The sequence below is a fragment of the Mus musculus genome, chromosome 7 (genome assembly GCF_000001635.26).
Source record: "Mus musculus strain C57BL/6J chromosome 7, GRCm38.p6 C57BL/6J".
Classification (NCBI taxonomy): Eukaryota; Metazoa; Chordata; class Mammalia; order Rodentia; family Muridae; genus Mus; species Mus musculus.
In genome coordinates, this window is record NC_000073.6 from 23596451 (window position 1) to 23609679 (window position 13229).

A 13229-nucleotide genomic window follows, 5' to 3' on the forward strand; every position below is an offset into this window, starting at 1 on the left:
CTATCTGATTTAGGATAGGTAAAGATCCTTTCCCAATCTGTTGAAATTCTTAGCATACAGATTTTTCTCTACCTTAGTTAGAGTCACACTAAAGTATTTTATATTATTTGTGAGTATTGTGAAGGGTGTTGTTTCCCTAATTTCTTTCTCATCCTGTTTATCCTTTGTGTAGAGAAAGGCCACTGATTTGTTTGAGTTAATTTTATATCCAGCTACTTCACTGAAGCTGTTTATCAGGTTTAGGAGTTTTCTGTTGTAATTTTTAGGATCACTTATATATACTATCATATCATCTGCAAATAGCGATGTTTTCACTTTTTGGTGGCACTCAGAGTTATGTGTTTTTCTCTTACAACTGCTTTCATTGTGTCCCACAATTTGAATATATTGTGGCTTCATTAAACTCTAAAAATTCCTTAATTTCTTTCTTTATTTCTTCTTTGACCAAGTTATAATTGAGTATAGTGCTGTTTAGCATCCATGAAAATGTTGGCTTTCTATTATTTATGCTGTTATTTAAGATCAGCCTTATTCTGTGGTGATCTGACAGGATGCATGGGATAATTTCAATATTCTTGTTTCCATTGAGGCCTGCTCTGTGACCAATTATGTGGTCAGTCTTGGAGAAGGCACCATGAGGTGCTGAGAAGAAGGTGCATCCTTGCTTTTTAAGATAAAATGTTCTGTAGATATCTGTTAAATCAACATACTTCACAACTTCTGTTAATTTCAATGTTTCTATGTTTAGTTTCTGCCTCCAAGATCTGTCCTTTGATGATAGTGTGGTGCTGAAGTCTCCTACCATCATTGTGTGAGGTGCATTGTGTGCTCTGAGCTTCTGTACAGTTTCCTTAATGACTGTGGATGCCCTTTTGTGGGAACTAAAGGGGTGTCTGGAAAAGGAGGGAGGAAAGCCTGCACCTGGCCAGAGTTCCTCCTATACTCTGGGCAGGTGGATGCAGGAGGCCTGCCAGATGTTTTCCACTCAGTCCTGGGCAGGCTGCCAAATCTGCCTGTCCTACTTATATAGCCAGTCTGCTAGTCCATTTCTTTTTATTGGGGAATCAAATCCATTGGTATCAAAAGACACCAATAAAGAGTAATTGTTGCTCCCTGCCATTTTTATTGTTAGAGTGGGGATTCCGCTCCTGCTAGTATCCTCTTTTAGGTTTGTTGAAAGATTACCTTCTTGCTCTTTCTAGGGCACAATTTCCCTCCTTGTGTTGTACTATTCCATTTATTATCCTTTGAAGGGCAGGATTTATGGAAAGATATTGTGTGAATTTGGTTTTGTCATGGAAAACTTCGGCCTTTGCTTCTATGGTAATTGAAAGCTTAGCTGGGCATTGCAGCCTGGGATGGCATTTGTGCACTCCTAGGGTCTGTATAACATCTGTCCAGGATTCTCTGGCCTTCATAGTCTCTGGTGAAATGTCTGGTGCAATTTCAATAGGTCTGCCTCTGTATACCACTTGACCTTTTTCCCTTACTGCCTTCAACCTCCACCTTTATTTAGTGCATTTATTGCTTTGATTATTATGGGTCAGGAGGAATTTCTCCTCTTGTCCAGTCTATTTGGAGTTCTGCAGGCCTCTTGCATGTTCATGGGCATCTTCTTCTTTAGGGTAGGGAAGTTCTCTTCTATAATTTTGTTGAAGGTATTCACTGGCCCTTCAATTTGAAAGCCTTCATTCTCATCCATACCCATTATCCCTAGGTTAGTCTTCTCATTGTGTCTTTGATTTCCTGGATGTTTTGAGTTAGAGTCTCTTTGCATATTGCATTTTCTTTGATTGTTGTGTCCATGCCTTCCATGGAATCTTCTGCACCTCAGATTTTCTCTTACATCTCCCGTACTCTGTTGCTGATGTTCCCATCCATGATGCTGAGTGGTCTTGCTTTCTGCCAGTAAGATTCCCGTTTGCCTTTTGTCATATGGTAATTTCTGGTGTTAGATGTTTCAGCTGTCTCTGGCTGGAGATTGTTCCTCTTGTGATTCTGCCAGCCTTGTCAGCACTCCTGGAAGTCCAACTCTCTCCTGTGTTCCAGTGTTCAGAGCAGGCAACCCCGCCTCTTGCAGGGAAGATGCACAGAGGTCTGGCACCCAGATCTACCTCCTGGCTGATGATGAAGGCCTAAAGGGACCCTGTTCAAAAAGCTCCATTGCCTCTGCGGCCCACACGCTCTCTTGAATGGACTGGTCTTCAAGAGACCTGGGATACAAGATGGTGTTCTCACCTGAGTCCCGGAGCCAGAGCCCTTCTTGGAGGCCGGCTCTCCTCCAGCAGGGAAGGTGCCCAGACATCTGGGTCTCATCTCTGTCTCCTGGCTGAGGATGAAGGCCAGAATAGACCCTGTTAAATAAGCTCTGTTGCTTCTGCACCCCACGTGCTTTTTTGCATGGACTGGTTTCCAAGAGACCCGGGATACAAGATGGTGCTCTTACCTGAGTCCTGGGTCAGAGATCTCTCTGGAGGCCAACACTCCTCAGTGATCTGAAGATCGTGGGCATGCTAGGGTACTTGCGGCATGGGGAGTCCCCTGGGGACCATGGGATCATCCACTGAATTTGTGCCCAAGGTGGCCCTGGGCTGGATGGAGCCAACCAGAAGGAACCACAGCTACCGGTTGTATATGCTTCCTGCTGGCACAGGACCCCACCCCACCCCATCCCTCCCCCCCCCCACACACACACACACTGTCTTGGAAGAAATGTTGTGATCCACTCACCAGAGATCTCAAGATCCTGGGTGTATTAGGGCACCTTTGGTGTGGAGAGTCCTCTGGGGACCATGCGACCCTCTGCTGATTTCGTGCCCAAGGTTGATTGGGGCTGGCGCCAACCTGGATCCTTTGCTACTGTCTCCCCTGTCCTCATCACACAGGGCTCTTAGTTCTCATTCACAGGTGAGCAGATCTGGCTTAACAATGGGAGACCGCATGCATACCAGTCTGGCCAAGATCTTACTAGGTCTAAAAGAAACTCTGGATAAACTCCTAACTTGGGGCCCATTAACATATCTGGGAGTTTCCAGGGTCACTGGGCCATGGGTCCCACCTCTGTGCTGCTGATTTTCCCAGCTCAGCACAGGAGAGCACACCTGAGCAGAGCTTACAATTTCAGAAAGAGCCAGGCCAGGGTAGCTCACCCATCTGCTGCTGTGAGTGTAGAGATCATGGCCCCCATGGGTTCCTAAGGGAATGATGGCTTTCCAAATATATTTTTAAAGAATAGAATATTGATGGCTTTTAGCAAAGTTATCATTGGGTTTGACATTTGGATTGTGATTTGTAGCAGTTGAAGTATCAGTCTGGGTTGGTTTCTGCCCTCAGCATATTCAAGCACCATTGTGCACTGGGCTGGATTGGAAGAAACGAACCTTATCTGGTTGGATGGTTTAGGAGGATCTTGACTGGCATGAATACAGGGAAAAAAATAATCTTTGTAGACAGTTTTGGGTGAAACAACTCTCTTGCTTTGGGGTGAAAAAGTGCTATATAAACATTGGGATCTGTGTGTTTGTGTGAGTTTATATCATTGGCAGAGACTGAAGTGCTACCAATCCCTCATTTGCATAAAGAAGAATTCCAAATGCTGGTTAGACATGTCTTCATAAATCAGATAGGAAGTCTGATCTGAAAACTGGCTACCAGGTTATGTGACTAACTTAACGATGATAGATATGTTGTTGTAAAGACTACATGTTCAGGTATATCCAGAAACAGAATATGGAGGAAACAGTCCTACTTCTGCCAGACACATCATGAGATTTTTAGGGTTGGACATGATTCAACCTCTGGACTGACTTTCCCATTCATACAGCTTTCTGGGTTCATATCCCTCTTCCTTTTTTATGAAGGTGAGATTCCATCTGCTAGGGGCCAGGCCCAGTGGTACTTCTTTCTTCTTGGTTCCTCTTGAGACAGTCAATGAGGAAACACATCTGCAGGGAGTAAGACTTGGTCTTACTAGTTATTTGGAGCTATTGTTTAACAATAAATAATTTACGCTGGCATGGTGGCGCACATCTTTAATCCAGGCACTCAGGAAGCAGAGGCAGGTGGATTTCTGAGTTCAAGGCCAGCCTGGTCTACAAAGAGAGTTCCAGGACAGCCAGGGATATAATGAGAAACCCTGTCTCAAAAAACAAAAACAAAAACAGAAAAACAAAAAACCAAAAAACAAACAAACAAAAAAACCCAGCAAATCTTTTACTTATCTTAAGTCTATGACACTTTCCTATTTTTGCTGACCTGCCTGAGCTCCTTTTAGGTGAGATACTTTCAGCACCTCATCATAAGACAGCAGGAGATTAAGGTAAGTAGCCTTTGTCAATCTCCACAGAAATTACAGTGCTCTAACTTCAAACCTGCTAGATGAAGTTACAGGCAGTAAAAGAGACACATTGAAAAGTGATTTTAATCTTTATTTCTAAATTCTCTCCAAATGATTCATATGAGAGTCATCTAAGAAAACAGGATTCTGGTTAGAAAGGGGGGAATAAGGTTTCTTTTTGTTTCTTTATCTGCCCTCATCATTTATACATCTATCAGAATAAATGGTCACATGGTAAAAAGTTCATCACCAGTGAAGCTAGCAGAAAGTGGCTTGGATCTCCCTCTGGGTTTAACCTCCTGTTGAAGGATGTTAATGTTGGTAAAAACCAACTTGAAAGCAAGTCAAGGCTGGCAAGAAACATTGATCAACTACAGGTTATTTAGTGTATCCATTAGGGTAATGATTATTCATGATTCCTAGACAACATTACTACTCCCATATATCACTGATGGAATTCTGAAAGTGAGTTTTAAGTTTCGGTAGCATGGTACCATCATGACCAATGGATTCCATTTTTAATCCCTAATGTCTGCAAGCTCCATATATGAAGGCCTGCTGCATGCAGTCACCTGTGTTTCGGTAAGGAATACAGGGAAAGAGCTGGGGGTAGAGGAGATGAAATTGCGTTATAGAGAGATCTCAATTCTGGTCTGACAGTCCTGTGTTCCTATATTTTTTAAGTCAATTATAAAGCATCTCCAGTGGTGCATATTGGGAGGGATATAAGTAAACTGGGAAGTAGCAGAGTTAGAATGAAGAATAACAAAAACACCCATAAGAATAGAGGAAAGGGAAGAGAGTGGAGGGTACATGGCTTGGCAGTAGCCACAAATCATGGATGTCCTTCCAGGAGATCTTGTTGTTCTATTGTGGATGGTCTCTCCTCTGCCTCCACAGAGAGTTGGGAAATCTCCTTGGTTGTTGTGGTTATGTTGGACATTTGTAGTAGGAACCTAAATAGGCCTATGCTGATTCTGTGGAAACACAAAGCCAAAGTTGTTACACATTTGTGTGTGTGTGTGAGGGGATTTCCTACCTTCCAAATAAAGTCGAATGGATCTTGATATTGTACCAGATGGAAGGAATTACTCCTGGTAAATGCCAATGGAATGCAATGAGAGGGTTTTTGGAGCTCTTGTAAATGTTAAATAGATTTAGGGTAGTAAGATCCATCTTGTTCAGTAGGTAGGTGTTTTTTTTGTTTTATAGTTAGATTTTAGGGTTTGCTGTGTTCTTTCTATTATTCTTTGCTTGACTCTGTTTGTTGTTCAAGAATCCCTGTGTGGTGGGCAATTTCACACAGTGAACAGAAGGTTTTAAATTGGGCACTATTAAAAGCAGGGCCATTGCCAGTTGTTATCAGTTGGAGAATGCCCATAAGGGCCAAGGTGGAGAACATAAGGTGAATTGACCTTTCTGATTTTTCGTTCATTTGAGCAATAGCCCACATAGAATGCTAGTATGAATCAAAAATAAGAAAGACATTTTTGTCCATGGAATTTAGAATGGATATGATATCAATTTGCCATAGGTCATTGGGTATGAGATCCCAGAGTTTGGTGTCCATAGCATGTAAATGTCCATAGTAATAGGGATGCACAACAGGAAAATGTTTTTATTCTTCTTTGAGTCTGAGCCAGAGGTACATGGGGAAAATGGGCTTGCAACCCTTTTATATTTGTTTTTGTATATGAATGGGATTTATCTGCTTGTTCAACAGAGGCAATGAACATTCCTGTATAGGCAGTCTGACCAAGGAAGTTTCCATCAGATATGGGATCTGGCAGGGGACTATGAGATCTGGCATGTTGCAGGTAAAGGGAAATTGGATCTTTAGTATGAAAGGGGGGAGTGGATAGTGTCTAATTTGACAGAGAATCTTCATAACCAGGGAGTCAAATTAAAAGAGAATTTACATTATATCTAAAAGATTAAATGGACTAGGGATTTCTTTTAGAGCTAAAACAGATAGCATATAGGTCCTTAACTTGGAAGAAATGATAGAACAACAGAATAGGATACCAGAGGTGTTCATTTTCTCGGGAGTGGCATTTTTGTCACTAAATATTGAGGAGACCCTGGTGATGGATATCTTTGTAAAGAGCCTGGGGGTGGGGAAATAACCACAAGTAAGGAAGAATAAAAACTCATTTTTCATTAGGGTAATGGTTATGAATATGTTCTGGGAATCCTATTAAGTTAATAAAAAAGCAGGAGTGATTTATGAGTAGCCATGACTATTAGAGATAGAAAAAGGTATAACAAGAATATCAGGTTATTTCTCTGTGTTTGGCTCTATACCTACGATTTCTAATGCTAACAACTAGTGTATCCATGACAGTTAGAATTCTAGATGCACTGCACAATAGGGTGTGGAGCCATTCTAGCATACTTTGGGCCTGCTAGAGGCTCCCCCAAGTGTAGCAGAGGAGTGAAAACCTGTACATGGATATCATATCCTCTCATTCCAGGGATCCAGATGTAGTTCAATATATGGACATATATACACTTAAACCACTACATAAACAAATTTTAAGAAAAAACCCACATAATCATTTTATTAGGTGCTGAAAAGTAATTGGCAAAATTTAACATCCCATCATGTTAAAAGTCTTGGAAAGATCAGGAGTTCAAGGCCCATACATAAACATAGTAAAAGAAATATAAAGCAAACCAGTAGCCAACATCACGCTAAATGGAGAAAAACTTGAAATAATCCTAGTAATATCATGAACTAGGCCAGGCTTCCCACTATCTGCCTATCTATTGAATATGGTACTTAAATTTCTAGCTAAAGCAATTTGACAACAAAAGTAGTATAAAGGGATACAGACTGGAAAGTAAAAAGTCAAAATATCACTATTTGCAAATGATATAGTAGTATACTGAAGTGATCACAAATATTCAGCCAGAGAATTCCTACAACTGATAACCTCAGCAAAAACTAACTTAAAAAATATTACCTTTCCTATACTCAAAGAATAAACAGGCTCAGAAATAAATTAGGAAAATGACATCTTTCATAATAGTAACAAACAATATAAAATATCTTATTGTGAATCTAACTAAGCAAGTGAAAGATCTGTATGACAAGAACTTCAAGTCTCTGAAGAAAGAAACTGAGGTTCTCACAAGATGGAAAGCTCTTCCCTGCTCTCGTATTGGCCAGGTTAGTATAGTAAAAATGACCATCTTGCTGAAAGCAATCTACAGATTCAATGCAATCCCCATCAAAATTCCAACTCAATTCTTCATAAAGTTAGAAAGAGCAATTTACAAATTCATCTGGAATGACTAAAAACCCACTTTGTCATACTACAAAGTCGCTGTCTGTACATGAGAATATAAAAGACACCAGATCACATATTGTCTGTCTGGAAGTACTTGATTTTAGCATGATTTTGCAAAAAGAAAAGCATATGGTGTAATGTACCCCCCCACCCCCCAGGAAATACATCTAAGAAATCTCTTGATCTCCACTGGAGTGCTTCTTTCTACTCTTGATGACAACATCAATTCAGAACTTAGAATCTTTCAAAGGAAACTTGACTAGTCATTAAGTTCTAACAAACTCTTGGCATCATCCTTAATTACCAGAAAGTGAAAATGATTTGCTCTGGGGATAAATGTTTTTTTCTTTCATTAGAGGTATTGCAACATCCCCACACAGACACAATAAATAATATCACAGATAACACAGTAATGGGGTCTCTGAGTGATGTCAGGGCCACGCATTGTCTCTTCATGAGCTCTGATAGTGGGTCTCAGTCAGTGATCAGTGAATCACTTCATGGAAAATATGGGGCAGGTAAGGATTTCTTTTGGATCTGTCTTCTGAAATAATTACACAGAAAAGATCATCAAACGTAGTGGAATTCAGAACTCTGTTTCTGCAGTAACTCTCAGAAGCAGGCCTTCATCCCTGTGAGCATCTCCAACATTGATAAATGTAGGTGAGATTCCTGCAATTGTAAATATTTGCTTAGACTAGATTTCTTATGCAATCAATGGTGTTTCGTAGAACCAACATTAATCATTAGAATGACTTCCTTTTTATCTCCACAGTTTACCTAATCATGTCAGTCATTTCCTTTGTGTAAAGAAACGTCTATTCCATGGCTCAGGATTCATCAAAAAATTTCTTCCATCTGACGACTATATGTGAGAGGACAGGTTTTTAGCTGTAAGATGATGGCTTATTTTCTTCTATGTACAGCAAAATAAACCAAGTAAGTTTCAGAGTAAACATGATCTATCTGAAACTGAGTTTCAAAAAAAAATCTGTGTGTGTAAACACTTAAACTGTAATTGTTTCAATGATTTCAGTTGTGTATGACAAAAACTGTAGATTAATCAGTTTTGTGTACAGCACCTAATTCCTTAGAAATATAGATAAAGTTCAGATATTTATAAATTAATGATATGCTTGGGTTCCAGACAATTTTATCCTACATACATGATATATGTGTAAATCAAGTTTCTTCTATGTGAGTAGAATAACAGTGACATTTTCAGAATCATTTTGCATTCTATCATTATGGTAAAGATTGTAAAATTTATTAAAACTAGATGGATTATTTTAGGGGAAAATTCTTCAGTTTCATTCTTTTTCTAAAATATAATGATTAAGTTTGTATTTTGTTCTTTAAAGTTTTATTCATTTATTATTTCAAAAATTTCTGTTTTGCCTGCAGGTATAGCAGTAAATACCACATCCACTTTAATTGGATTTACTGACAGTTGGACGATATCATATGGATGGTGGAAATTGAACTAAGGTCCTCTGGAGCAGCAACCAGTGCCCTAAATTGCCGAACCATCTCTCCAGCATTGTATTATTATTATTATTATTATTATTATTATTATTATTATTATTATTGAGAAATACTTATTTTATTTTATGTATATAGATATTTTGCTGTTGTGAGTTACAGGAAATATAGGAAAAAAGTGCCATAAAATCAGTAAACAGCATTAGATACAGAACCAACTATCAAAAACCAAATTTGTTCTTCTTAACACATTATTATAACATGAGGAAAAATGCTGAATTCCAATCAAGCAAAAATACATGCTTGTCTATAAATGTTAATTTATAAATATGAAGATCCCATACTGGGTTAAAATGTGGGTCATGTTATTGACCAATAGAGATAATGCTGCATCACACACACATAAGGAAAGACAAAGTAAAATAGTTGTAAAGTTGATATTCTGGATCCATGTTCATGCAGTGTTTCCAGTCAACATGACCATGCAGATAAAGTAGAGCTGCCCTTCGTGGGGAAAAATGTCTTCAAATAAATCTAAAAGGTGAGGATTTGAGAAGACTCAAACAGCACTGCCAACCTGATCACTATTCTGTTGTCCAATGAAGTTGTCTCCATGTTGCTTCAGAATAAATCTGTGAAAACCACAGAGGAAGTGGCTCTTCAGGTCCTCTTGCTTTGCCAGGTTGGGGTTGGGACTGCAGTCAACATTTTTCTGATTGTTCATAATTTATCTCCAAACTTGAATGGATCTCAACAGAGACCCATAAAAGTCATTCTAGCCAACTTAGCTGTGGGCAATACCTTGATTCTCCTCTTTGCATTTCCAAACAATATGACACTTTTTGTTCCAAAGGATCCCCCAACTGACCTAAAATGTAAACTTGGGTACTTCATTTGGCTGGTGGCTCGAAGTACAAACATGTGCTCCACCTGCTCTCTGAGCACTTATCAGCTTGTCACTCTTGCTCCTGGTACCTGGGGTAGGGTGATGCTCCGTGGAAGAGCCCCCAAATTTGTGAGGTATATTTGTTATAGTTGTTGGTTGTTCAGTGTCTTAAATAATGCTCATATTCCAATGAAAGTCAGTGGTCCCCAGAAAACACATAATGATACCAATACTAAAAACAAATGGGTTTGCTCCACCACTGGTTTCAGTATAGGCATGCGCATCTTGTCATTTGCCCATGATGCAGTGTTCATCAGCATCATCATCTGGAGCAGTGTCTCCATGGTGATTCTCCTGAACAGACACCACCACAGACTGCAGCATATTCAATCCACAAATCAGAAGCTCAGAGTTCATGCTGAGAGTAGAGCATCCCACACCATCCTGATGCTGGTGGTCACATTTGTGACCTGTTATCATCTGGACTGTATTTGTACATTCTGTAACATTTCTTTTTTGGACTCTCAGCTCTGGTTGAGGCGTGTCAAACAAATTTTGGATGCAAGCTTCCCTACCTTTTCTCCATTACTCTTGATCTTTAGGGATCCTAAGGATCCTTGTTCTCTGCTATTCTGCTGCTGAAAATGACAGTCCAAATTACAAACATTCCTTATAACTTTCCTAACAGCCATAAATGTTCTATTTTCTGGGAATATATTTAACATGTTTCTTGGCCAACTGTTGCAGAGAGCCTTAGTGCTATATGTAATTTGATGTTATTTCTGTTGTCTTGGGAAGGGTTGTGAACAAGCAAAAAGTCAGCACTCAGGTGATTTCCTGTAAACCATCTTCCCATTTTAATAGGTAAAATAAAGGCTATAGCTAGTGATGGGCAGAGGAAGGTAATGTGGAGCTGAATGTTGGGAGTAAGAAGGAGGGCTGGGAGGGAGACAAAAAAGAGAGAAAGAGAGAGAGACAGAGAGAGAGAGAGAAAGAGAGAGAGAGAGAGAGAGAGAGAGAGAGAGAGAGAGAGAGAGAGAGAGAGAAGAAGAAGAAGAAGAAGAAGAAGAAGAAGAAGAAGAAGAAGAAGAAGAAGAAGAAGAAGAAGAAGAAGAAGAAGAAGAAAGAGGAGGAGGAGGAGGAAGGAGGAAGGAAGGAAGGAAGGAAAGAAGGAAGGAAGGAAGGAAGGAAGGAAGGAAGGAAGGAAGGAAGGAAGGAAGGAAGGAAGGAAGGAAGGAAAGTAGAGCAGAAGCATATGGCCTGGAGAAACTGCAACTTATAAGGGGTCACATATATAGGAAAGATGGTAGTGTAGAGGTAGATCTGCCCAATCTAGGTGCACAGTTTGTATTCATATTAATTGAGTAGTGCTTTCATTGCTGGGGCATATTTGGGTTGCACAATTACCAATACTGCCCACTAGTATAATATGAACACTATGGAGTTTGAGGTGGTTAGATTGTCATGCAATACATTGCTGCTCATAGTATAGCTGCATATCCAGCTGAGCCTGTGATGCAGAGAAACTGTTTCACATCTCTCTGCTCCTTGAGAAAGGAAATAAGAAATGACAACAGAAGCCAGTAATCACAAAAATTCAAATTATTTTAAGAAGTATTTGCTTTAGTTTTGCTGTGTTAGAAGATATAAGATAATACTAAAGTCCATATTCCTGATAATCTTTTCCTTTTCATAGGGATGCTATCTTGAACAAAATAATTCTTTTTATTTGAAGTATTTTCAGACATTTTATCTTAAATCTATGGGGCTAATAATCCACATTTAATTTTCAATTGTCAGACACAAATTTTAGTAGAAAAAGGAGATGTGTGCTTGACCTAGAACAAAATAAAATACCTGAACAAAAATAATATATTATGCTGCATTTTGTGCTTATTTCCACATGTATTAATCCCAAATGCTGGCATGTTACTTAGGAAAAAATGCTATACAATGAAACTTGCTTCTCATGCATACAGGTGCATTTAATGTGCTAAAGAAAGTCTTGTTTCTTTTCCCATGAATTTTGCTTTTTATCACTGAAAATAAAAACTAAGTCCTAGTTTTCATTTTCTTTCTCCTTTTTTCTATTAATTAATATATTTACTCAGTTTGCATCACAATGCTGCCTCACACTGCCTCTCATATAGTCCAACCCAATATCATCCCTCCCCTTCTCCTTTGAGAAGTTGAAGGCCTTTTCTTTGGTATCTCCTAAACCTGGCTTATTAAGTCTCTGAAGTTCTTGGTGCATGTTTTCCCAAAGATGGCCCACAGGACAGCCCAGTTATGGAAACAGGATCCACAGGCAGGCAACATATTTAGGGACTGTTCCTGTTCCAGTTGTTGGGAGGATCTGTATGAAGGTCACATTTCACATCTGCTATCTATGTGTGTGAGGGGCCTAGATTCAATCCCAATATCCTCTTTGGATAGTATTTCATTCTCCAAGAAACCCCAACTATCCAAGTCACTTGACTGTGTCAGTCTTCCTGTTCCTGTGGAGTTCCTTTCCCTTTCAGGAGCCTCCCTACTTTCTCTAACTCTTCCATGAGACTCCTCAAGCTCAGAAATGTCTGGCTGTAGGGCTCTGAATCAGTTTCAGTCAGCTGCTTGGTGGATCCTCTCAGAAGACAGTTATGCTAGACTCCTGTCTGTAAGCATAACAAAGAATCATTAATATTGTGAGATACTGGTACATGCCAATGGGATATGTCTCAAGTTGGGCCAGTTATTGGATGCCCAATTTCTTCATCTTTACTCCATCTTTGTCCCTGCATTTCTCCTATACAGGACAAATTTCATGTCATAAGTTTGTGGGTACACCTGTGTCTGTATAACTTCACTGTGTGTCTGGACTGTTTACAGGAAATGGCTATTTCAGAATCTATATCCCCACCACTAGGAGCACCAATTAAAGTCAAACCCATAGACTCTTAGGAGCCTTCCCAATCCTAGGTCTCTGGCACCTCCTAAAAATGTGCCCCAATCCCCATCCCATTTCAAAAGCTGATTTCCATTCACTATCCCAGCCTTCCGGCCCTCACTTCAGGAACTTCCCATACCTAGTCCTGAACATCCCCAACTACCCACCCCCTACTCCCTACCATCATGTTCCCTTCCTCCACCTGCCTCATTTGTCTATTTTATTTCACTTTGTGAAAGAAATTCTAGCATCATCATTTGGAACTTATTTTAAAGCTTCTTTAGTTTTCTGGAAAGTAAAGTACCA

General features: G+C 39.7%; 1 protein-coding gene across 1 annotated transcript; it reads left to right on the forward strand.

Annotated features, from left to right (window-relative positions):
• Positions 1 to 9724: 9724 nt before the first annotated feature.
• Positions 9725 to 10639, forward strand: Vmn1r170 (vomeronasal 1 receptor 170). Its single transcript, NM_001166722.1, has one exon. It carries the CDS (start codon positions 9725 to 9727, stop codon positions 10637 to 10639), a length of 915 nt encoding a protein of 304 aa, NP_001160194.1.
• Positions 10640 to 13229: the final 2590 nt, after the last annotated feature.

Coding starts and splice junctions, on each gene's coding strand:
- Vmn1r170 (NM_001166722.1), top strand. CDS start 9,725: ATGTTGCTTCAGAATAAATCTGTGAAAACCACAGAGGAAGTGGCTCTT.